Genomic DNA, 22,350 nt, shown 5'->3' on the forward strand with positions numbered 1-22,350 from the left:
CCCCCCGACCTTTTTAGAGTATGTGCTATTTTGGGCTCACAAGCGCGTTGGAGAATTCTTAAATTGCCTTAAGCTTCCGCTGGTTCTTTGTATGCTTATTAACCGTTCTGGTGGCTTTCGGCATCCGTGATCTGAAAAAAGATTTCCCTCTATGCTGGGTGTGACGTTTTTATATTTTTCGTCTTAGTTCCCCACAGTCTTATTTCTTTCACCCTGGCCTGATCTGTTTCATGTTTAAGCTTCAGGGGAATGTGTTTGAGAAGGGGGCTTTCCAGGACGCTGACCTCTCCCTATGGTCAGCACAGGGTGGTGCCCCTCTGCCGGTCATTTCCCAGTAGTATTGGGGGGAACTTTCTCATTTTATCTTCTTCTGTCAGACTAGGGCCCCTTGAAGGCGGGGACCATGTCTTATTGGCTCTTTCCTCCTTCCCTCTCTTTAATACTCTGTACCTAGCACAGTGCTTGGTACATTGTAGAGTTGTAGGTGCTTACTAGGTGTTAGATCTGGATGGCTGGATCAACGGACTGAAAAGCAAACCACCACAAACTTTTCAGGCTCTATTTCCATGCTTTGATGAGATACCAGTTCTCTCTGAGGAGAGAAGACCTTTTGAGAGAAACTCCTCTAAATGAAATAGGAGTGGAGGGCTGTATAAATGTTTGTGAAAGTTGGTCCCTTTCAAATTGACCTTTACTCAGGGCTCTTTTTTCTTCACAGATTCCCCCTCCACACCGCAGACACTGTCACCCAACCCCTTGCTGTCTGAATGAACCACTTTTTCTAAATCATGATCTCCTTTTCTTCTTTGATTTCTTATATAAAGTCAGGCGCTCTCTCTCCACCTGATTGAAATCTAAGGGAAACCAAAAAAGAAAGACACAGCGTAAATAAGTCAGCTTTCCAAGAAGCTGATTGGTGATCCAGTGATTCCAAGAATCCCAGTGAAGGCAGCAAAGGACAATATATCCCCTGAATCCCCATCTAGAGCTGACTATGCTCGGCTCACAGACGGACGGGCCCGTGTAGCTTTGTACGCTCCCTGCCTCACTTTTCCTCCTTCCCGGTTTCACATCTCCTGGGGCTGTCTTGTCTCCTGCATGCCTGGGGTTCACTGTCCTGTGTTCCTGCTCTCAAGGACAGACCTGTACTTTAAAGCTAAACCAGGACATAAGAAAAGTTGAATTAAGTCTGCATTTGGGTTTCTTCTGGAGAGACTGATTCTCAGCGTTTATTATTTGCTGAGGTGGAGCTTTTGTTTGCCCTTTTTCTGCTGTTGGCAGAGCTCAGTTTTTGAAGACGGCTATTTTTAAAGTGCATTATGCATGAAAGGTATTTAAGGCAATCCAAAGCTTGCATCATGCCTGTGTCTCTGGAGCAGAACACCCGGCTCTGCCTCTCTTGCTCCCAGCCCTTCTAACTGCTGAATAAAACAGTGAGTAGCAGGTTTTGCTCAAGTATGTTCCCAATTCTCTTGCGTTATGGCCAAGAGTTCTTGATCTGGGATCTACAGACAGGATTCAGTGGGCCCTTGAACTTCGAGGGAGGATTATATCTCATATGTTAATTAATCCCTAACTGTACTTGGTGTTTCCTTCCTTCATGAAGGTAGGTAACAAACCACAGCGATATTAGCATATCACCATAGCGTGACTTTGTCATCCATCGGAATCACAGCTCTTTTCATAGCACATGTCAGTGGCCACAGATGTCCCAAGACACCACCTGTGCTAATCTCCGCTTCAGTCATTACCAGTCCTGAAACCCGATCCTGTGTGTTACTCTATCCTACTTGCAGTTATTAATATTTTAGTAATTAACTCAGTATATCTGGCTTCCTCTTTAATCCTAATTATTTTATTCATTTAAAAACATTATTCTGAGAAGGGATCCATGCTCATCTCCAGATGGCCCATGGGGGATCATGGCCACAAATGTCACAGACCTTGCTTGTGACTTTCCTTCAGAACAGCAGTGTCATTAGTAGTTTGGTATCTTGTTTCTTCTCTTAAGTGGTATGAAGGTCCTTCCCTTGTGCAGAACTTGGAATGTAAACAGTATTAAGAAAAATAAACTAGCTTAAAAATTACAAATTCCAGACGGGAGCATCCCCAGTGGACTGGGGGGCCCTGGAGGAGGCCCCATGCGTTGTCAGGTGGGAAGCCACTGGCCACGAGTGACTATGTAAATTTAAATCACTTAAAATTAGTGCAGTTAAGAATTCAGTTCCGGGCTTCCCTGGTGGCGCAGTGGTTGAGAGTCCGCCTGCCCATGCAAGGCACACGGGTTCGTGCCCCGGTCCGGGAAGATTCCACATGCCGCGGAGTGGCTGGGCCCGTGAGCCATGGCCGCTGAGCCTGCGCATCCGGAGCCTGTGCTCCGCAACGGGAGAGGCCACAACGGTGAGAGGCCCGCGTACCGCAAAAAAAAAGAACTCGGTTCCTCAGTCACACTGGTCACATTTCACGCGCTCAGTAGCCACCTGTGGCCAGTGTCTCCCATACTGGATGGTGCAGAAAGAGAACATTCCCGTCATCGCAGGAAGTTCGGCACGAATTTAGCCCTCCTCTTCAGGTTCTCCGAGGTGGTGTCCTCCTCTGAGGCCTCAGCAGGTGCTTTTCTGCACACCCTGGTCCTATCGGCATCCACCTGCGTGAGCATGAGGGATCGCTTGTCAGCCTCCGCTTCACCCAGTGAGGCCTGGTGGGCGGTTCAGGGAGAGGGGTACTCGGCAGGCCCCTCCATTGTTGAGTCTGAGCTTGGGGCTTGGCGCATCCAGGAGGTGAGAAGTGCTCAATGACTGGTCTTCCCCAGACCCACAAATTCACAACCTGGCTAGAGAAAGACGCAAGTGGAGTGTTCAGAGAACTGGCAAGGTCTTCATGTGTTTGCTGTCTCCTTGGGGAGGAGACGAAGGATTCCTGGCGGAAGTGAGATGTGAGCCGGTTGTTAAAGGTGGGTGGGCCACAGATGGTTGGTGGGCACGGGAGCTTTCCCTGCCGGAGGCCAGGGATCACAAGAGCAGAGCCCAAATGACAGCACCCATCACTCAGGTCCTCCCCCGCAAGCTCTCTGCCTCTTCTTGTGGTCACCGCCACGGCTCCATGGTTCAGCCCAGGGAACATAGGGTTTGCTATCAGACCCTCAGTTCATAGGAGCCAAGGGGCTTTACACTCAGCTCCATGGGGATCGCTCAGCCCGGCGTTCTGCTCGTGGCAGATGCTGTCACCCTGTGTTCCGAGGCCTCGGTTTATGCTCTGTGTCCAGGCTGTCTTCGCGCCTCTTCTAGAGACAGAGCACTTGAATTGCTGCTCACTCACTGTGTGTCTCCCGGCTTTTCCCAGGACTCCTTGGCGGCGGAGATCGAGGGAACCATGCGCAAGGAGCTACAGCTGGAAGAGCCCGAGTCGCCAGACATCGCGTACGGCCTTGGTTCTCAGCTCCCAGGGACTGTGGGGTGGGCCTCAGATGCCAGCAGTGATCACTGTGATCCTTCCGCAGACAGTCTAAATTAAGGGAAATTAGAGAACACAGCTGACAACCCCCCTCCTCCTCTGGTTGCGTTTTAAATATATATTATGAACTTGCAGAAAGTCAGGGAAGGACAGATGTATTTCCCATCTCTCTTCACACAGGCTCCATCTTGACACCACCGCTCATTTTTATCTTTCTTTTCAGTGGAACATGTTACCTAAAAGAATTTTGACGTCTGTCAGGAAAAGAAGAATAAGATGCAATCTGAGATACAGAGGGCTCTTCAGGGGGTGGGGTGTGAGCAAGGCTTCCGTTTCCTTTCTGCATACATACCGGCCTGTGCCATCTCTCTCCCTAACTTGAAACCTTGCACTTGGCCTGCTCAGAGGTGTAAGGAACCTGTGGATCTGATTTCATCAAGTTTTCTCTGTACCCAAATCCCATAGACAGAACTTAAACGGGATCCTGGAAGTGACCAGTCCCTAAGCCTCGGTGCATGTGTGAAGCCCTTTGCAGCCCAGAAAGAAGCAGCCATTATAGAAACATACCTACCTTTTTCTCCTTAAAAGAGAACAAATGAGCATCAAAGTGTGGTTCTGCTCTTAGAAATGGCAGTTTCCAGAAAAAAAAAAAGACTAATTTGGTGTTTATCATCTCATCATAGAAGTTTTTAAGACTAACTTTAAGTCTTACTTTTTAAAAAAAATATGAATGGTCAACAAAGACTCATTCTGCAAAAATTTATTGAGCCCTGTTATGTGCTGAGCAGTGAACACTGCCCTCGTGGAATTTGCTTTCTAGAGACTATCATGAGAGAAGAAAACGAGGTGGGAAACAAAAGTTACCATTAAATATATCTGTAGGGGCTTCCCTGGTGGTGCAGTGGTTGAGAGTCCGCCTGCCGATGCAGGGGACGCGGGTTTGTGCCCCGGTCCGGGAAGATCCCACGTGCCGCGGAGCGGCTGGGCCCGTGAGCCATGGCCACTGAGCCTGCGCGTCTGGAGCCTGTGCTCCGGTAGGAAGCAGTATCAACTTTAGGACACAACCACGTAGTGGAGCCCTGAATTCTGTGGGTATTGAGTCTCTTGAATTCCAACCAACACCCTAAGAAACACGTGAAAGGCACAGGGTGTCGGGTTGCTTGGGGGTCACAGTGGGCCAGCTGCCTGTTGGCTTCTCAGTGGATAGTGTTTGGAGGGTTGAACTCCAGGGTCATTCCTGCATTTGCTTAGTCATGGATGATGTTGTGCATTCTCCCCAGTCACCAGAAGCGAGTCTTCGAGACCGTAAGAAACATCAACCAGGTCGTCAAGCAGAGGTCTCTGACCCCGTCCCCCATGAACATCCCTGGCTCCAACCAGTCCTCGGCCATGAACTCCCTCCTGTCCAGCTGTGTCAGCACCCCCCGGTCCAGCTTCTACGGCAGCGATGTCAGCAATGTCGTCCTTGACAACAAGACCAACAGCATCATCCTGGAAGCAGAGTCAGCAGACCTGGGGTGAGCCAGCCAGGGTCTTTTATCTTTCTGCTTTGGGGACAGGTAGGGGGGATTGAACACAGGTTCGGTAATCAGAAGAAGGGGGGCTGATAAGAGTCGCCTGAAAAGTGTAGACCTTTCAGTTCTCAAATCTGTTGTACCAACCGGCTGAGCTTATGCTTATCTTGATGCTGCTATATTAACCAGTTTAAAGAGTTATAACGGGATGCACCAGAAGTCGGCTTTTCTGTAAAATGTTGGAGGAGAGGAGAAATGACAATTTTTTTCTGTTAACCTTTATCTGTTAGGCTACAGACCAGACATTTGTTTCATGAACCCCTTTGTAGCTTGGATTCTGAAAGGCTGAGGAGGACTCAGGCTTGGTCTTGTGAGCAGAATCTGGTTTGCTTCAGGAGGTGGGGTGCAGGGTGTCTGGCAAGTGCCCGCCATACTATGCATTACTGGGATGGGTCCTCTTCAGTGGTGGTCTGTCCCTCTCATCCTGAAGCCCTGCAGGACCCCACCACCACCGCCATTTCATTGTCCATCCTTTTCCTATGACTTCACAAAATTGGCTTTTCTGACTGATGGGTCAGACAGTTGGAAACTGCTCTATCGGAACTTTGGTTTTTTCTGGACTTTATCATTTTTCTTGTTGAAGTATAGTTGCTGTACAATATTATGTCAGTTACAGGTAGGTGTACAACATAGTGATTCACAATTTTTAAAGGTTATAGTCCACTTAGAGTTATTATAAAATATTGGTTATCGGCCTGAAGAAGGTTTCTTCCTAAGGCGTCATGAGGGAGATGTTTTGTAGGGGTTGGATTTTATGTAGTGTGTGCAAATTTGCAATGCACCTTAGTGCTCCCTCCTCACCTCCCTGAGGAAAAAAAGAACCAACAGAGGGAATTGTTATTCTGGACAGGCATTTGTTTCCCCATTTTAGCCTAAATTTCAACTGCCTTGGTTTCCTTAAAAGATCAGCTGCCACCTGGAAACTAGCAGTAAGGCCGTTGTTGTCTAGCGCCCCCTGCTGGGTGCTGCGCGCTCACCCCCCGTTTCCCCTCCTTCCAGAAACGAGGAGCGGAGCAAGAAGCCGGGCACGCCGGGCACCCCGGGCTCCCACGACCTGGAGACGGCGCTGCGGCGGCTGTCCCTCCGCCGGGAGAACTACCTCTCGGAGAGGAAGTTCTTCGAGGAGGAGCAGGAGCGGAAGCTCAGGGAGCTGGCGGAGAAGGGCGAGCTGCTCAGCGGCTCCCTGACGCCCACCGAGAGCATCATGTCCCTGGGCACGCACTCGCGCTTCTCGGAGTTCACCGGCTTCTCTGGCATGTCGTTCAGCAGCCGCTCCTACCTGCCCGAGAAGCTGCAGATCGTCAAGCCGCTGGAAGGTGATCACAAGGGGCCTCGGCCCCTCTCTGCCCTCCTCAGCGACTCTCTGTGGTCCCTGATCCACCACCGGAAAGCTGGCAACCTCTGTAACGCCTACTCCTTTTTCTTCCGAGATAGCCACCCGCGCTGCTGGTTTGAGTTCCTCTGAGTGCCCAGGCCTCCACCTCTCCCGGTGCAGGTTTGGAAATGCACACACAGGCAGCCCAGACTAACCTCCAACTCAGCCAAAGAAAAGAAAACGTGTTGGCGCCGGTTTTCCTAGTTCTCTTTCTCTTGCATTTAGGACCTTAGAAGTACAAATCTTTTGGGGAGGCAGAGGCGCTCCTAACATCCTCAGAGGTTAATCAGGACATGCCTGGGGGTGTGAGAAGTGTAGCCAATTGATGCTTTGACTTCTCAAAAAATTTGGTGTCAGGGAGGGGGTGTGCAAAGCAAACGCTGTAAGTTGTTTTTTTCAATAGCCAGGTGAAAGCGGTTTGCTATTTGTTGACTCACATGTTCCGCTTTGGTCTTCAAATAAAGAGGGTGTGGCTTTCCGCAGATGCAGTGTTCTGAGCAAGGCTTGTAGACCTCCACAATTTGGGGGCCGGGAAGGGGGTGGCTGTGGTGGCGAGTGAGTCCTGTCCCTCTTTAAGCCTACCTTTTCCAGGGGCAATTCAGTTTCTAGTGTCATGGACACCCTAGATGATTAACCCCATGGAAAAACTCCCCTTTTTTCCTTCTTTTTGCTTTAGGCATTATAACATGTGTTCCCCTTACCTACCGCTACCCTGCTGAGAGCCACTAAGTGCTTGTAATTTTCTTTTTTTTTTCTTCTTTAGTTTGGAAACCCAAGAGAGTTTGAGAAGGTATTTCAGAATTCTACTGTGTATCTAATGCAAAGCCAAATCAGAATTTCTGTAAGGCAGTATTTCTCACCTTTTTTTTTATTACCCTCTTTAAGAAGCCATTTTAGACATGAATTCCCAATCCCTCCCCCCCAGAAAAGTTAATGCCATAGATATATGTGTTATACAGATATTCACCCCAGAAGAACCAGTTTTCAGCCCTGGGGGGCAGTATCACCCCTGTTAGGATGCATGCTGTAAGATGAGGTTGTACTTGTAAAAGACCCAAGAAATGCTGGGTGCCATAATTCTCCAAAGGAAGGAAGAGGGTGGGCGAACATTCTTTTTTCATAATTACTTTTTAATTGTATAATTTAGGTCCTTCTTAGATTTCAGAAGAGGGATGGCTCATCCTTTTTTTAACTGTTTATTCAGTTGTAAGCTTGGTGATTGTTTTCTGATCCATAATTATGTCTGTTTTTCTTTCAATAAAATCTTCCATTTCTGCAATTTTACTTTTTGCCTTTCTTTTCTTTTTTCTCCTTTGTCTCTCAGAGGTCATTGGAATTTATCATCTCTATCTTGTCTGCTTTCTATATTTTACTTTGTGTTTCATTAGATCATCTAAGGATATGTTTTTGGATTCATTTTCCAAGCATATTGTAGGAAGAGATTTTTTTAAAAGTTATTTTGACCAATTCATCCTTTTCTCTTTTAATCTTGTGACGTAGATAGCAGTAGTTTTGTGATAAATTAATAGAATAAGAGGAAATCCCATTAGATTTGCAAGATAAATTTCAACTATAGTACCCTGCTCACCAGGAACCCATATCACTACCATTAAAAAGTCATGTCTTATCACTATGGGCTGTAAGGTATCCTCATGATAGAGATCTATCCCTCTGGCTCCATTTTGTAGTGCTCTGACTTCTTAGTTGTTTAAAATACAACCAATATTTTTTTTCTTCCTCTCCTCTACAATTACTTCTGTGTTACCATGTTTAATTTGATATGGTGAAGTGCTGACATGGAAGTCTGCCTGACGCTGGGTTCATTACAGCTCTAACTGTGGTGTTGGATAAGTTACTTTACCTTTTTGAGTCCTGTTTCCCTTATTGTGAAATAGGGCTCACGTCTACCACACAAGATTGTGTCAAGGAATAAATGTGATGCGTTTTTATCGTGCCCAGCATCTGATAGGTGCTTGTTCACTTGTAGGCTCCTTGAACTTGCCCCTTTTCCAGTAATTCAGGTATAAGGGCTAGCCTTACCAGTGTTGAGACCTGGACCAGTATTTTGCTGCGGCCAGTGTTCTTACATCCTTTTCCACTGCCACCAAGAAGCTGATAGGATTCCCATGCTCTCCAGTGGCCCAGGTAAATGTACCTGTGGTGAGGCCCCTGGAGAATGTTGGCTGGGATCATAGCAGATAGCCAATCTGTGTCGTCCATCTGTGTCTCCCTTACCTATTTAATTAATCTTGCTATCTGCTCATTGGTGTCAGCCAAAATAACTGGGCTAGGTGTTTAAGAATGCTAGCACTCTTGTCTCTTCATCTTATCTTACATGTTTTAAGCAGGTAAAGGACAAACAAAATATTCAAAGTAGAAGGAGATATATCGGCATTAAAAGGATGAATCAGGCAGTATTTTCCCCCTCTATTTTGCTCTTCCTTTCTGATTGATTATAACCAGATAGTATTTCCAAATATAAACAAGTTAATATGTAATTAGGGAAAAGCATACACTTCCAAGGTGTACATTATCCAGCAGGTTTAGTTCTAACTTTTAAGCCCTAGGTGCTCTGCTGACATACATGGATTTCGTTTTCTTCTCCTTTGGTGACATGAAAACCTTTTAGTTAGAACAGTGGGGTGTGGAAAGAAAGCAAACAGAAGGAAAGGGGCAGTGGCCGTAATTACGTTTCTGCGCTGTCCACGCCCTGCTCCATAGACCATCCTGGTGCCAACTAGGAACGTGAAGGTTCCCCTCTTTGCCTGCCTGACCCCAGCTTCATTCTCATGTGGGTGGGAGAAGGTGATGGTAATGGGAGGTAGCTAATAGTACAGCAATCCTCCTGCTTTGTGCTTAACAAAGAAAGGAGGCCAGGAGGGGTGGGCACGGGAGGTGGGGGGGAGCTGGGGATAGGAGGGAGACAACAAAGGCTCTGAATAAGGCAGAACTCCTCACACTCCACCTCCCATCCACTGCCACGCCTGGACCACCACGTTTGCTCGGGCCCTTAGAACCAGTCAGGAGTGGAGATGGTCCATGAGCTCCCTGCATGGTATAACTCACATGACAGTCAAGTTTGCAGAGGTTTTCACCAATAGTCACTTTTGTAGAATAGAAGACACCTGTTTGAGAATTAGAACACCATTCATGTGTGTTACTCACCTGATTTCTGAGGCTCACATTATGTGAGGCCTCCTCAGTGCTATCTGAGATGTGGTGTTTATGGTCAAGAGGCTGGGCACTGGAGCCAGCCTGGGTTTAAAGCCTGGCTGTGCAGCCTCTGGCAAGTCATTTTACCTCCCTGCGCTCGGTTTCCTCGTCTGTATTGTGAGGATGGCAGGGTTATCCTGATGAATGAGTCAGTAAGTGTAGGCGTCTTAGAAGAGAGCCTGGCCCTTAGTGCTCGGTAAAGGTTGGCTATTCCATGAGTAAAGGAGGCCTGAGGCGTGGGGTAAAAAGGCACGTATTACGCATCTTTCTGCATAACCTTTCCATTGTAATCTCACTAGATTTCCTTGCTCTGCATTTTCAGGGAATGCAAAAAACTCCATGTACTTCTGTAGCCTTTTTAACTCCAAATAGCAACTCTCTGTAGCCTCATTTCTCTCTCGGACTCATGCATGGGGTGGGGAGAGATGGGGCAGCCTGTTAAACAGATGGAGAATGGAGGCCCACGGGACTCTTTTCTGGGCCCAGACCTCCAGCCTCAATGAGTTCTTTCCCGGTGCGTTGTAAACGTCTAGAACCCCCTTCAGAAGGATGAGGAGATCTGCCACTTCCTTGACGTGGTTCTTCACTTCCCATTGTGTTGACTTTCCCTTGAGTCCCCTTCCCAGTGTGGCCATGGCCACATTGCATCTGGGGATTTCTCATCTTCCTTCTAAGACCTGGATGCGCCGCCCCAAGCTGGGTGTCGTATTGCCTTGTTTAAAATTTCTCCCCAGTGCAGTTTTGTTGCCAGGAATGTGGACATGTGAACAGTGAACACACAAACCGGGGGCCCATTTTGGATTATTATGCGTGGAGGTCCCCAGGAGTGGCAGGAGAAACCCCATTGGTGGGAGAGTGTGCATCTCCCGGCAGGCCCCGGACGCCCACGGGGAAGCTGCCCTGCCCGCCACTTATTCCTCCATATTCTCACCGAGCCCGGGTTCCTGGCTAGTTTTCAGACCTGTGGTTTGAGGAGGGAGGCAGGATGAGTTTACAGAAAGAACTGGGCCTTTAGCACTGAACCCTGGCTATGCTACCGCTAACTCAGTGACTCTGGAAGTTACGTAACTTCAGTGAACCTCTGTCTGTGAGGTGTGGGTAATAATACTTAACCTTGCAGGGCGATTTTGAGTAGTGAGTCTAGGTGATACATGTAAAGCAAGCTGCCCTGCTGGTACGCCTCCATACAGGGTAGCTTGTTAGAAAATGTTGCCGTGGCACCTGGGACTCAGGATCCCATGCACAGGTTTGTTTCATTATATGTACCTTTCATCTCTTTCTTTTTTGCATTTAGAGTATTTTCTAGTTATATTCAATAGGTTGCGGTTACGTAGATTGCTATCGTACTTGGGACACTTAAAACCGGGAGAGACCCCTAAGAGTGTACAGTTTTTTCTCTTTTAAGTGGATTTGAAATTGCCCATTTGCAAAATCCTTTCAAGACTCCTCGGTCGAGACTGCCCCATGAAGAGTTATTTCCCAGCAGTGTTTTGGAGGCAGTGCACTCACTGGGCACAGCGGAGGGTCGGGGAGTTCAGTTACATTCCTGGACCACTTCCTGACCCCACTGCCTGCCTGCCTGCCTTTCACTTCTCTTTCATCTTGACTCCTAAGCTCCTGGCCCCTGGCATCCCTGGTTCCCCTTTCTGACGTTCCCCAGGGCATCCTGGTAGTCTGGAGGGATTCTTGCCCTCCCAACAGAGGATGCCCTCGGGAAACCAGCAGTGAGTGTCTGGGAGTTTATTGAGAACTGTTCTCAAAGTCTCTCTGTTGAGCGTGGAATGTTATTGGTGTGGCTAGCTTCTTCATCTGTGGAATGGGGGTAGAATGCCCATGGGCGGGGCACCCACAGTACCAGGGCCGTGTGAGGGGTACTAAGTGTCCTAAGGGGAAGAAGGTTTGCTCTAGCAGATGGGTTGGGCAGAATTCCGGCACAGAGTGACATGCTAAAAGTTCTGAGATGTAGTTCCTCGGTAAATACACTTCTTAACCCAAGTTTCCTAAGCAGACTTGGTCTTGGAACACCTCTCTTTGGGAGCACCGGGTTTACCTTCCAGGTCCTCAAGGACGCACTCCGGTGTTATTACAGACCTTGCTTGGTGTCATCTGAGTCCCAGGCTCTGGTGTCAGCCAGGAGATGGGCTCCTCTGCTTCAGACCTCTGTGTGGACTTACGTGTTCTTAAATCACGTCTCTTTAAGCCAGTTCCCACTCCCCAAAGCCTGCAGCCTGTCAGGCTTATTGGCGGAATACAGAAAACCTAGGTAAAGGAGGTGACGGCCGTGCCCACCACTTCTCTGTGTGCTACTTTAATTTCTTTTTGCTTTTCTCTTGTTGTGGGTCCTAGAGTTGGCTTGACGTCGTCTTATTCTGCCTCTGCTCTGTCTTCCCTGTTCCCAGCTGTGTGTACTTGGTATAGAATCCATACACATTCCCCGCTCCCACCCCTCTTCTGTGCTTGCCTTGCTTATCTTTTCCTCTTCTATTTCTAAAGTGATTCTGTGTTGGATTTGGGGGTTGACATCAGTTGATTAAAATAAAGAGTTTGTCACCAAACGTCCTTGGCACATAGTATGGCGTTAATTTTACTTTGTAAAAAAATTGATTTTCGTCCTTAAATTGGTGCCCCTTCCGGGCATGGAAGGGGATTAGCACCTGCTGCACAGCAGGAGGGGCAAGGGAAGCTCAATGGGTGTCCCTACCAGAGTCCACCTGTGGCACCCAGGGCCCCCTGGGGCTCACGCTCCGCACTGGAGGGTGGTGAACAGCCATCCGCTTCGACCCCCGTCCTAACCCTCTCTTCTCCCTGTCGCCCCCTCTGCCCTTTCCCCTGCAAGGTTCTGCCACCCTTCACCACTGGCAGCAGTTGGCCCAGCCTCACCTCGGGGGCATCCTGGACCCCCGGCCTGGTGTGGTCACCAAGGGCTTCCGGACGCTGGACGTTGACCTGGACGAAGTGTACTGCCTTAACGACTTCGAAGAAGATGACACAGGTGACCACATTTCCCTCCCGGGCCTAGCTACCTCCACGCCAGTTCAGCACCCAGAGACCTCAGGTGAGAGGTCCCGAGCACGCGTGACTGTCTCAGGCAGCAGGAGTTACCCGAGCCGGCCTCAGGCTTTCCCAGAGGAGATGCAGGAGCCGCCAGCGGCCGAGGAGGAGGAGGGGTCTGGTGAGGGCATCGCCATCACTCCTGTAAACCTGGCATCTCTACCGGAGGCAGAGTTCCGGGCCATTCTCACTTCTGTCCCAAGCACCATCCGTAGTGGCTCTCTGTCTGTAGCTTCTGCTCGTCTGTGTGGGTGATGATGAAAGCATTCCCACTGTGCGGTTCCGTTTTTTAATAGAGTCTGATGCCTCCTTTTGTAACAAATGGGTGCGGCTCCCTGCCCACCTTGGAGGTGCATGGCCCGGTGGGCTCTTAAAAGGGAGTAGGAAAGGCTGCTAAAAAGAAGTGGATTATTGCCCCCTACCCGCCCTGAGCATCAGCTCCCCCTTCCTGTTCTGGCTCTCTCCCCATGTCTAAAAGGCAGCTTCTCGGGTCCCCTGGTGACTTCCAAACTGAGCTGAGCTGAGTTGGGCAGTTTTAGGGGCAATTATGAGTGCTGGATCGTTCAGAAGGTGAATGAGAGGATCTGTTACCTACACGATGCATTAAAATTGGAAGAAGCCCAGAAAGTGTTCAGGATTTCAGAGATCACTTCATAGATCAGCCTGTTCCCTTTCCTAACTGCAGTGAAGGCATATGTGTTTTCTTTCCAGCTTATACATGTGTTCAAAGTAGATTTTTTTTTTTTTTTTGCGGTACGCGGGCCTCTCACTGTTGTGGCCTCTCCCATTGCGGAGCACAGGCTCCGGACGCGCAGGCTCAGCGGCCATGGCTCACGGGCCCAGCCGCTCCGCGGCATGTGGGATCTTCCCGGACCGGGGCACGAACCTGCGTCCCCTGCATCGGCAGGCGGACTCCCAACCACTGCGCCACCAGGGAAGCCCCAAAGTAGATTTGTTTTTAAAGTGTTTTAGCAATACTCCTTAATCCAGCAAACCCTGAGAGGATGTCAGTAAGCTTTTTTAGAGAGAGAACTCTAGATGGATCTGGAAAGAACACTGGCTGATCTCTGTGCCCACCTCCCTCCACCCCGATATTAAAGATATGACCATGAGGTTGCAGAATTATACATCCTAGGCCTCACTGGGATGAAAAGCTTTGTGCCCAGGGCCCTAGCATCACAGGGTCACGTGGTTTACTATTTACCCCAGACTTCCTGGACCCCCTGGCTGCTTGGGCTGAGGGGAGAGACCCAGAAAAAGATGAATTAACCCAATGTCGTCATCCTCATGACATTCCCAAGCCGCCAGATTTGAGGAGAGGCCGTTCATCTTTGTGACTGATAATTTTCGTTCCTGAGAGGTACAACACTCCCCACAGAGTACAGGGCAGGAGAGAGCTGAGGTTCATGGTGGTGTCTCCCATCCCCTGGCTAAGCTCACACACACCTCTGGCCAAGGAACTTTTCTTTTTTCTTTGACATAAACTTTAGAGGTATCATCAAGTAAAAAGGATTATTTAGCACCTGGGTTTGTTTATGTCTTATTTTAATTTTTAGCCACTGAGTTACCAGATTAAGCTTGCAAGGGAATGAAAATGCACATTATTTAGAATCTTCTCACTTAAGAAAAGGAACCCTTTTCCCTCCGGTACTGTAACCTCCCTGTGTCATCAGCACTGGTGCCCCTCTGGAAGGCAGACTGTGGTACAGGAGACACTGTGTCTGCTAATTTTGTGGCTGAAGGGGCAGGCATCGTGTTGAATGTGGTGACCCCTCCCTGCAGCCTTGCAGGTAGATTAGAAGGTGAATCCTGTAGATTTAAAGAAGCACCATTAGGTTTCTCTTGGAGAAGAAGTTGTAGAGAAGGAATAAAGCTTATCAGTTCAGCTAAGAATATCTCGCCGAGGACAGAGGGAGCAAGGGGACCAGTTACGAGGAGCTAAGTCCTAACCACTTTCCTTACCACACACAAAGGCGTATCCATTGCTTCTTCCCACCTTCCTGAAACCTGCAGCAAATCCATCCCAGCAACTTGGAGGAGAGGCACGCAAACGTACAGTGGAAACTACAGAGGAGTCCCAATGGTAGTGTGCAACCAGAAAGAATTATATAGATCGCTGAAGGTAATTTAGGGAAGGTCTGATCATCTAGGCAAAGGTTCTTTTGAGCTTGTTTTCTGGGTAAGACTTGGTAAAAGCTCAGTGCAGGAGGGAAAGACGCGGACAATGATCTGGCTCTTTTTTCCCTGTGGGGAATGACAGAACCACTTTGATTCTAGGAATGTAAGAAGCACGTCACTCTACATAAATCATCCCAGGGACCCTGAGTGGCATTATGCGCACAGTCTTGGAGTCACAGGCAGACAGATAAGTTTCAGTGGGAAAGCCTGGGGCTTCCTCTGTCTTGGAATTTGTACCCCCCGCTGGCCTGGTCCCTGCCTTAGTCTGCCCTTTCCTGTTGCCAAACAGCACAGTTCCAGGAGCTGCCATCTGCCTGGGAAGACTTAGTAGGGAGAACCTTTGAAGACAGAAGGTGATTAACCTTTCTTTTTTAAAAACTGGTATTATGGGAGGAAATTGGGAAAACTTGTATATTAGGCACTTTTGTCTAGAGCCTGCTCTCATGGAGAAAACATTTTGAGTACTGAAAAATATTTATTAATATATTTTAATGTATTATTGTGTCATTATTTGATTTTTATAATCCCATGTCTTTAAAAAGGATAAATCCTTGTTATATTTGTAAATAATTTAGATGATTAAAATGGACTATGTAAAACAATTTTTAGATTACAGTTTTACTTTATTTCAGTAATATATTTTATGTTTTAATTCGTATAGAAAGTGCACTTTTATCAGAAATAGACATAATCTCGTACTGCCAGTGTTCTGAATTTTAGGTATTTATGTGTAGAGAAGAGGCTGCGTGTGGTAAAGGATTAAGGTCCGAGTTTAAAGTCACACAGGTCAGCAGATGGTTGGATGGACAGTCCAGGTGAATTATCGTGGATGCCTTGATTCTTAAAGGAGAGACAGAGGCAGGATTGATGCAACATAGAAGAAAGTAAAGGTCAGTTTACTTAATGCTCATACACATGGAGACCATTTCCAGTGGGAGAAATATCCTAAAACAGGCTCCGATAAATCATGGCAGCCTATCTGGCAGTGGTGCTGCAGTGGAGCTGTGTGTCATTTTTGAGGCTGAGTGTTGAAGGCAAAAATCACATTTGGTCAAAAGTGCCCTTGAAAATCCCTGAAGCTGCAGCCCTTGGGCCCCCAGAAGCAAAACCAAGAACTAGCTTCTTTTGTAGCTTGCTTATTTGATACGTAGGTCCAGGCTCTGTTCAGGAGAGGTTACGTGAAGAGAAGGGAACAGCTGGTGGACGAAAGGAGGCAGACAGAAAGCTCGAGGAACTGAGTATCACTCCAGCCTCCTCTGGGGCAGGGGCTGGTGTGAGCAAAGCCCCGGGTGGGCGTCCTGTTGCACTGTCAGTCCCACTGCAGAAGCAGGACCCAAAGGGGCTTGTGAGGGAACGTTGGCCGTGAGGACCTGATGAATGTAGAAGGGAAAGCCTGATACATTCGATTCACAGACCCTCTGGGAAGGTTCCTTCTTATCTCCACCCAGGGAGTTGACAAAGAGATCCCACTCTAGTGAGAAGACTTTTCAACCCCACCCTGGTGTGTAGCAGTTACAGGAGTTTGGTTATTATGGACAAAGCTGGGGTCTGCTCTCACCCCCCTGTATTAGGAGATGCTAAGGAAGCCCTGTGCTCTTGCATCAAAATGTATAGTAAACCAGAACCAGGCCAGTGCAGCCCAAAGTGAAAAATGAATGAAGAATCACATAATTGACTCATCCCAAACAGCACGGAGTCAACCCTGCTTAACATTTCCAGAACAAGCCCGCTTGCTGGAACCGCTTTTTCTATGGAACCTCACCTCTGAAAACCATAGGAGGGCACTGCCGTGCTCCAAGGGGCACTCACATGGATTGTTGAGTGGACGTTTGTTTGTACAATGCCTCTTCTAAAGTGGATGGCCCTTGAGGTAGCACGTGGGTGCGCGTTGAGGTTCCGGTGAGTTGTCCAGTTGCGCTGCCTGTTGACGCACGGGAGAAGTATGCTCTTGAACAGGCTCTGGTAGCACTAGCTGGACGATGGACTTGCGGCCGCTTAGCCAGGCCCGCTCCCCGCACCTGTTGGTGTTTGCCACAGGACGGACATGAAGGCAGAGGGCGCAGGGTCCAGCTTTGTTGGCATCCGAAGAATCCAAAGAGACTCTTGCGTTTGCCCTTTTGATATTTTAACAGCATTCTAAAAAGTGATTTGGGGATTTTCCTGGTGGTCCAGTGGTAAAGAATCCACCCTGCAATGCAGGGGACATGGGTTCGATCCCTGGTCAGGGAACTGAGATCCCACATGCCGCGGGGCAACTAAGCTGGCGTGCCACAACTACTGAGTTCAAGCTCCTCAACTAGAGCCTGCGTGCCGCAAACTACAGAGCCCATGTGCTCTGGAACCGGCGGGCCACAGCTACAGAGCCCATGCACCCGGGAGCCTGCACGCCACAACTAAAGAAGAGAAAACCTACACGCCACAACTAGAGAGAAGCCCGGGCACCACAATTAAGATGCTGCATGCCTCAACAATGATCCTGCGTGCTGCAACTAAGACCTGCCGCAGGCAAAAATAAATAAAATAAATAAATATATCTTTTTTTTTTTTTTAAGTCATTTTATCTCCTGAAGATATCCCAAGGGCCACCTGAGGGAATTTCTCGTCCTCTCTTTGCCATTCCGTGAGATTGTTCCTCTGTTAAGTCACTTTTTAGATGAAACAGAGTAGACAGCTTGGTGTAAGGGGGACGAGTAGACTTTTTATTTTTAAAAATTTTGCAGGAAACACAAGTTGTACAGAAACCAGGAAGAGATCTTGTGATGTGGTTCGCAATCTCTGTGCTAGAAACCTCCCCAGTGCCTATGGGCTGGATGTCTGCATTGGGGACTCAGGGGTCCCTAGAGCTGCAGGACCAGACAGGGGCTGTATAAAAGAAATGCTTAAGAAGCAGAGAAAAAGAGTCACAGGCCCATGTTAAGCCTGGAACTAAGGGCTTAAAAATGTCATCTTGTAATACTGTGTAGTTTAATATCACTTTTATTTTTTAAAAAAGAAAAGAAGCTGTACTGCTGTATCTGAAACTGCCCTTGATTCCCTACCCCCCCAGAGAAAAACACTTGTTAAAGCCACATAATCCCAAACAGCATTTATGTAAATGATGAAGCACACGGCAAACAAAGGTTTTATGGAGTTTTTCCCACATGGACTCATCATAGAACTTTTTTTTCCAGAAAAATGTATACGCAGAGTTATATAAAGAAGTGATAGAAAAAGTCTTTAGAGCATTTTGCTATGCCCTGAGAGTTTAGTTTTTTAGGAAGAATTCTAAAACATTGCTTAAAAAAATTTAAAAAAAAAGGGGGCATGTAGCTGACAGGCAAAGATACGCGTCCCACCTCCACTGTGGTTACTCCTTGAGCAAAAAACAACAAAGTCATTAGAAGCTGGTAAAAAGATGAAAAAAAAATAAAGTACTGACGTTTGCAGGGCTTTCAAGCCATGGCTTTAAGCTGGATGGACAATGCTTTTACTTTCAATAGGTTTGTTTTTTCTTGGACAGAAAAGGTCGGCCGGTGGATGCCACTGTTGATGTGGTGGCAGCTACTAGAATTAAAGGAGGTGGGGGGAGTGTGTGTGTGCGTGTGTGCGTGTGTGTGTGTGTGTGTGTGTGTGTGTGTTGGTGAATGAGTTTATAGAAATGGCAGAGCAGATCCAAGTCGTGTGACGGTAGCTTCACACGACATGTTCAAATCAAGAAAAGGGGGAAAATGTCAAGCCATTTTGTTTATTTTACACAAGTTGGCCACTTCCCATGAAGAGTGGGAAAAGAATCTGGAAGGCTCTCAGTATGTCACAAAGATAAAACCTCTTTTTCCAAGATTTTGGGATGGCTTTGTCATTTTAAAGAAAATATTTTAATAAGTTACTTCTGTAAGCCAAAAAATAGCTTGCATGTGTAGCATGGCCAGCGTTCCTCTGTCCTCAGAGATCCCCTTGGAAGCCGTGTGTGTGTAGGTCCCAGCTCCCCATAGAGTTTCAGTAGGTGCAGCTGCACCCTGACAGCTGTGTGGGCTCCCGGGAGGGTTCTTTTAAGGACGATGCTATGATGGCCTTTAGAGAGAGAAGTTTCTGGTCTCCCGGCACATTCCCAGCCTGGCCTTCCCTGTGGGTGGGGGAAGGAAAGCATCGTTCCAATTGACCGACATGCATGAGCGCGTGTGAACAGATCTCATCACGTGGACGGCCAGGCTGCAAAGCCCAGTCACCCTGCAGGTCCCTGCCAGTATACCGAACTTTATCCGTGTTTCTTTCCTCTTCTCACCATTGGATCCCTGGGCTGCGAGGAGAGCACTGGGCTTTCCTGCCCATCTTCCCTGGAGACCCGAGCCTTCCACCAAGCAGCAGTCAACCTGGTCTGGGTAGCACACTTGCAGATAATCCCCAGCGTGGTCTTCAGGGCATCCAAGAAGGAAGCCCCAACTCACTGGAGACTCAGGGCTGGGCCAGGGCTCCCTCACGACTGGCTGCGGCGGCAAGATCCCAAGCACCCAATTTCCCATTCAGTACCAGGCACCATGTGCCCCCAGAGGAGCACAGCCAGTCCAGAGCCATTTACCAAGTGCACCTGCTCTGGGCAGAAAGCCCACCGGGGTCGGTCAGAGTGCAAGTGGGCAGGGGCACTGTCCTCCTTATACAGCCCTCTGAGACCCCACCTCGGCTGAAGGGTGTGTGCTTGCAGGTGGCACATTTTAAAGAACGAAAAATCTGCACGGTAGCTACCTGTATGTAGTTCACCAACGTAGATGGTCTTGAATAATCAAGGATTAATTAAGTTTAAAGGTTCTCTTTGACAGATGAGGATTTTGTACCAGTTTCAGAGCCCATGGCCGGAGGAACAAAGAAAAATAATAAAGGTTAGGGTCTTTTGAGGGGGGGAAGTGCAAGTTCATTCCCAAATACAATATTTGATGAAAGTACTTGACAGTGTTGATACTTTTGGCTCACAACACTGCAGTCCTCCAGTCAGACCGAGAAAAGGAATGAGGATTTAAGTAGGAAGTCAGAACATTAAATCCAAAACCCCTGTCCTTGGAGGCCCCGAGCAAGCAGCATGCGGTTTACCCACAGCACCTAAGGCAGGGCTTTGGGGTGCAGTGGTGACTGCAGTAGTGAGCGCTCCCACTGAGCCCCTGCTCCCTGCCTAGAGGACTCTGTCAGTGCCTCTTGCTTTGGGAATTTGCTCTCTACTGTTCACAGAACTGTAGGAATCAGCCCCCAGCAGCTCAAGGAGCCTCGGGTGACTCACTGTCTCTGTGTTGTGTCCCAAGGAAGGGAGATGCTGCAGCGGCCCGGTGGGCAGTGGTGACTCGGAGAGCTGGCCGGTCCAGGCGTCCCAGTGGTATTGCGGAGGGGCCGAACCTCTGGCTTTGGCACTTTTGATCCTTGTTGTTGATTTTCCTTGGTCTTCTAAAGCTGTCCATCGCTTCTGGGGAATGATGACCTCTGAATTTTAGCAGCCTTTTCCTATTCCCAAAACCCATTTGCAATAAGATGGGTTTTGCTTCTGCTGATGCAACTGTCCCTCTAAAGTGTCCATCTCACACTAACTGTTGCGATTGAAGATCCGATATGTAATGGGGTGGAGAAAGTGAACATGTGTGACCTTTTGATTTGATATTCTGGCCATGTATTTATTTAAATGGGGTACACTTCTAAGTTTAAATCAAGCCTTGCTTTTGTTTGATTTTTTTAAAAAATGTTCTCTCTCTTTCAACTGTTCTGTCTTAATTACTTCTACTTACTGCACTTTTCTTTCCTCCCTCCCAAATAACCCCTCACACCTGTTATTTGGAATGCTTTTCTCAGGTTTTTTGTTGCTTTTGCTTCTAGACCTTATTGCAATCAGAGAATCGTGATTGGTTGGTTGCCTTTCCTTCATAGCTTCTAACATTTTTGTTTTGTTTGCAGTCATTTCTCAATTATCTGAGTTCCTAAACCATTACTTTTTTGCTTGAGAAACAAAGATGCATAAAGGCTATTTTTACGTGTGTTTTCCACCCCCCTCCTGCTTTGCCTGGAGCTCCCAGTGGCTGAGAGTTTGCTCTTGTGGCCGTGGTGCTGGCTGCCATGCCAGGGGCCACGGGAACCTTCCTTGACACAAAGACATGGATTGGACCACAATAATCAGGAGAAACCAGCCTTGCGTAGCTCCTGAGTCACCGCCACCATTTTTGTGCCTTGGCTGTGTCCTGCCTGCCTTCAATTTGCGTGTCTCCAATATGTTTTTGTTTGTTTGTTTCATCTGGGTTCTAGTTTTTTCTTTTCTTTTTGTTTTAAGATACAGTCACCCGTGTGTGGATCTGTAGGTTCGGGGCACCGATCTCTTCTGGTTTGTTTTCCTTTTCCTTTTTGTCAAATCCAAGAGAAAACTTGCCATAAAGAGCTAGAAGATTCTAGTTCCAGCCTTTCGAATCTTCAGCGTGCTCACGGCCTCCAATATCCTAATCCGTTGTCTCCCAAGGAGGTCTCTGGGGGCTGAGAGGCTGCAGGGGTGGAGTGGGTGGGGAGGGGGGCTGACCCAGACCTCACCTTGCATGCTATTGGGAGCAGCATCATTTTTCCTTTTTTTTTCTCTTCTTTTTTTACATTTGAGTTATGAATGAGGATGACCTCTGCAATCATGATGTCTCCTGTAGACTCTATTCCTACTTATCCCCTGCCGGCTTTCTGGTGCATGGTCCTAACGCTTCTGTGATTTACTTTGCTCCAGATCTTAGTCTTTCAGCTGCCTTAACAACTCTTTCGAGCTTTCAGAGGAAATAAGTTGAGGACGACTCGTTCTGTCTCATTTTCGTCAGAAACCAGACATCCTAGAGATGGCAAGAAAGCAGCCCAGGGGGACTGGTGCTGCTCGCACCGCTGTGTGTCAGCCCAGCCCAGGTCCTGGCACTTCAGCCCCGCGGAGAACCCAGGCCCTGGGACTCCTGCCACGTTGTTGCTGAGGCAGCTGAGGCCCCATCTCCCTCCCTGTCGACCACAGTTAGACAGTAGTGGAGCCAGCTTCCTCAAGCCCCTTTTTGTGTAAACAGAAAAGGGAGCCCGTGAGCCTTGCCCTGTTCCCAGGCGCAAGTACCTCTCCCTGCCCTGCACCTCTCCCCTCCCCTTGGCAGAGTTTAGCACCTATTTGCCACTGAAAAGAAAAGTAAAGCAACAAAAGAAGGAAGCCGATTTGGACCTCTGAGGAGGGAACCCAAATTTACCCCCAAGGGCCCATTAGCCCTTCAAACTGGATCCACTACTGGCCAAAGAACGCTGATGGGAAACCCTGTCTGGACTGGGTTGGAAGCTGGAATTCGATGCTCTGCACACCAGTGCTCAAAAGTGTGGTTATTTTTGAGGGACCACCTTCGATCCAGAACATTCGCGTTTCACCTTCCTCGCCCAGATCCAGTTCACAAGGTAGCCCATCGCTTCTTGCATCTGTCCAGGGCCATGCGGGATTTTGACTTTTCTCATGGGTGTACTTGGATGCAAGGACTATATTTTGTTCCTCCCTTCCCCGCCCCC

General features: G+C 48.2%; 1 protein-coding gene across 13 annotated transcripts in view; it reads left to right on the forward strand.

Annotated features, from left to right (window-relative positions):
* The window catches only part of TRAK1 (trafficking kinesin protein 1), a 97,726-nt gene extending 75,400 nt beyond the window's left edge, over nt 1-22,326 (forward strand). For 3 of the 13 annotated variants that reach the window (XM_024754007.1, XM_024753989.1, XM_024753999.1), the window contains exons 11-14: nt 3,343-3,419; nt 4,734-4,970; nt 6,027-6,343; nt 12,452-13,472. In XM_024754007.1, coding sequence (XP_024609775.1) covers nt 3,343-3,419; nt 4,734-4,970; nt 6,027-6,343; nt 12,452-12,921 — 1,101 coding nt within the window. In that variant the 3' untranslated portion in view covers nt 12,922-13,472. The other 10 variants (XR_003004366.1, XR_003004371.1, XR_003004365.1 and 7 more) reach the window with 10 other exon arrangements.
* Nucleotides 22,327-22,350: the final 24 nt, after the last annotated feature.

The sequence above is a fragment of the Neophocaena asiaeorientalis genome, unplaced genomic scaffold, assembly GCF_003031525.2.
Source record: "Neophocaena asiaeorientalis asiaeorientalis breed wild unplaced genomic scaffold, Neophocaena_asiaeorientalis_V1.1 scaffold121, whole genome shotgun sequence".
In the NCBI taxonomy this organism is placed as follows: Eukaryota; Metazoa; Chordata; class Mammalia; order Artiodactyla; family Phocoenidae; genus Neophocaena; species Neophocaena asiaeorientalis.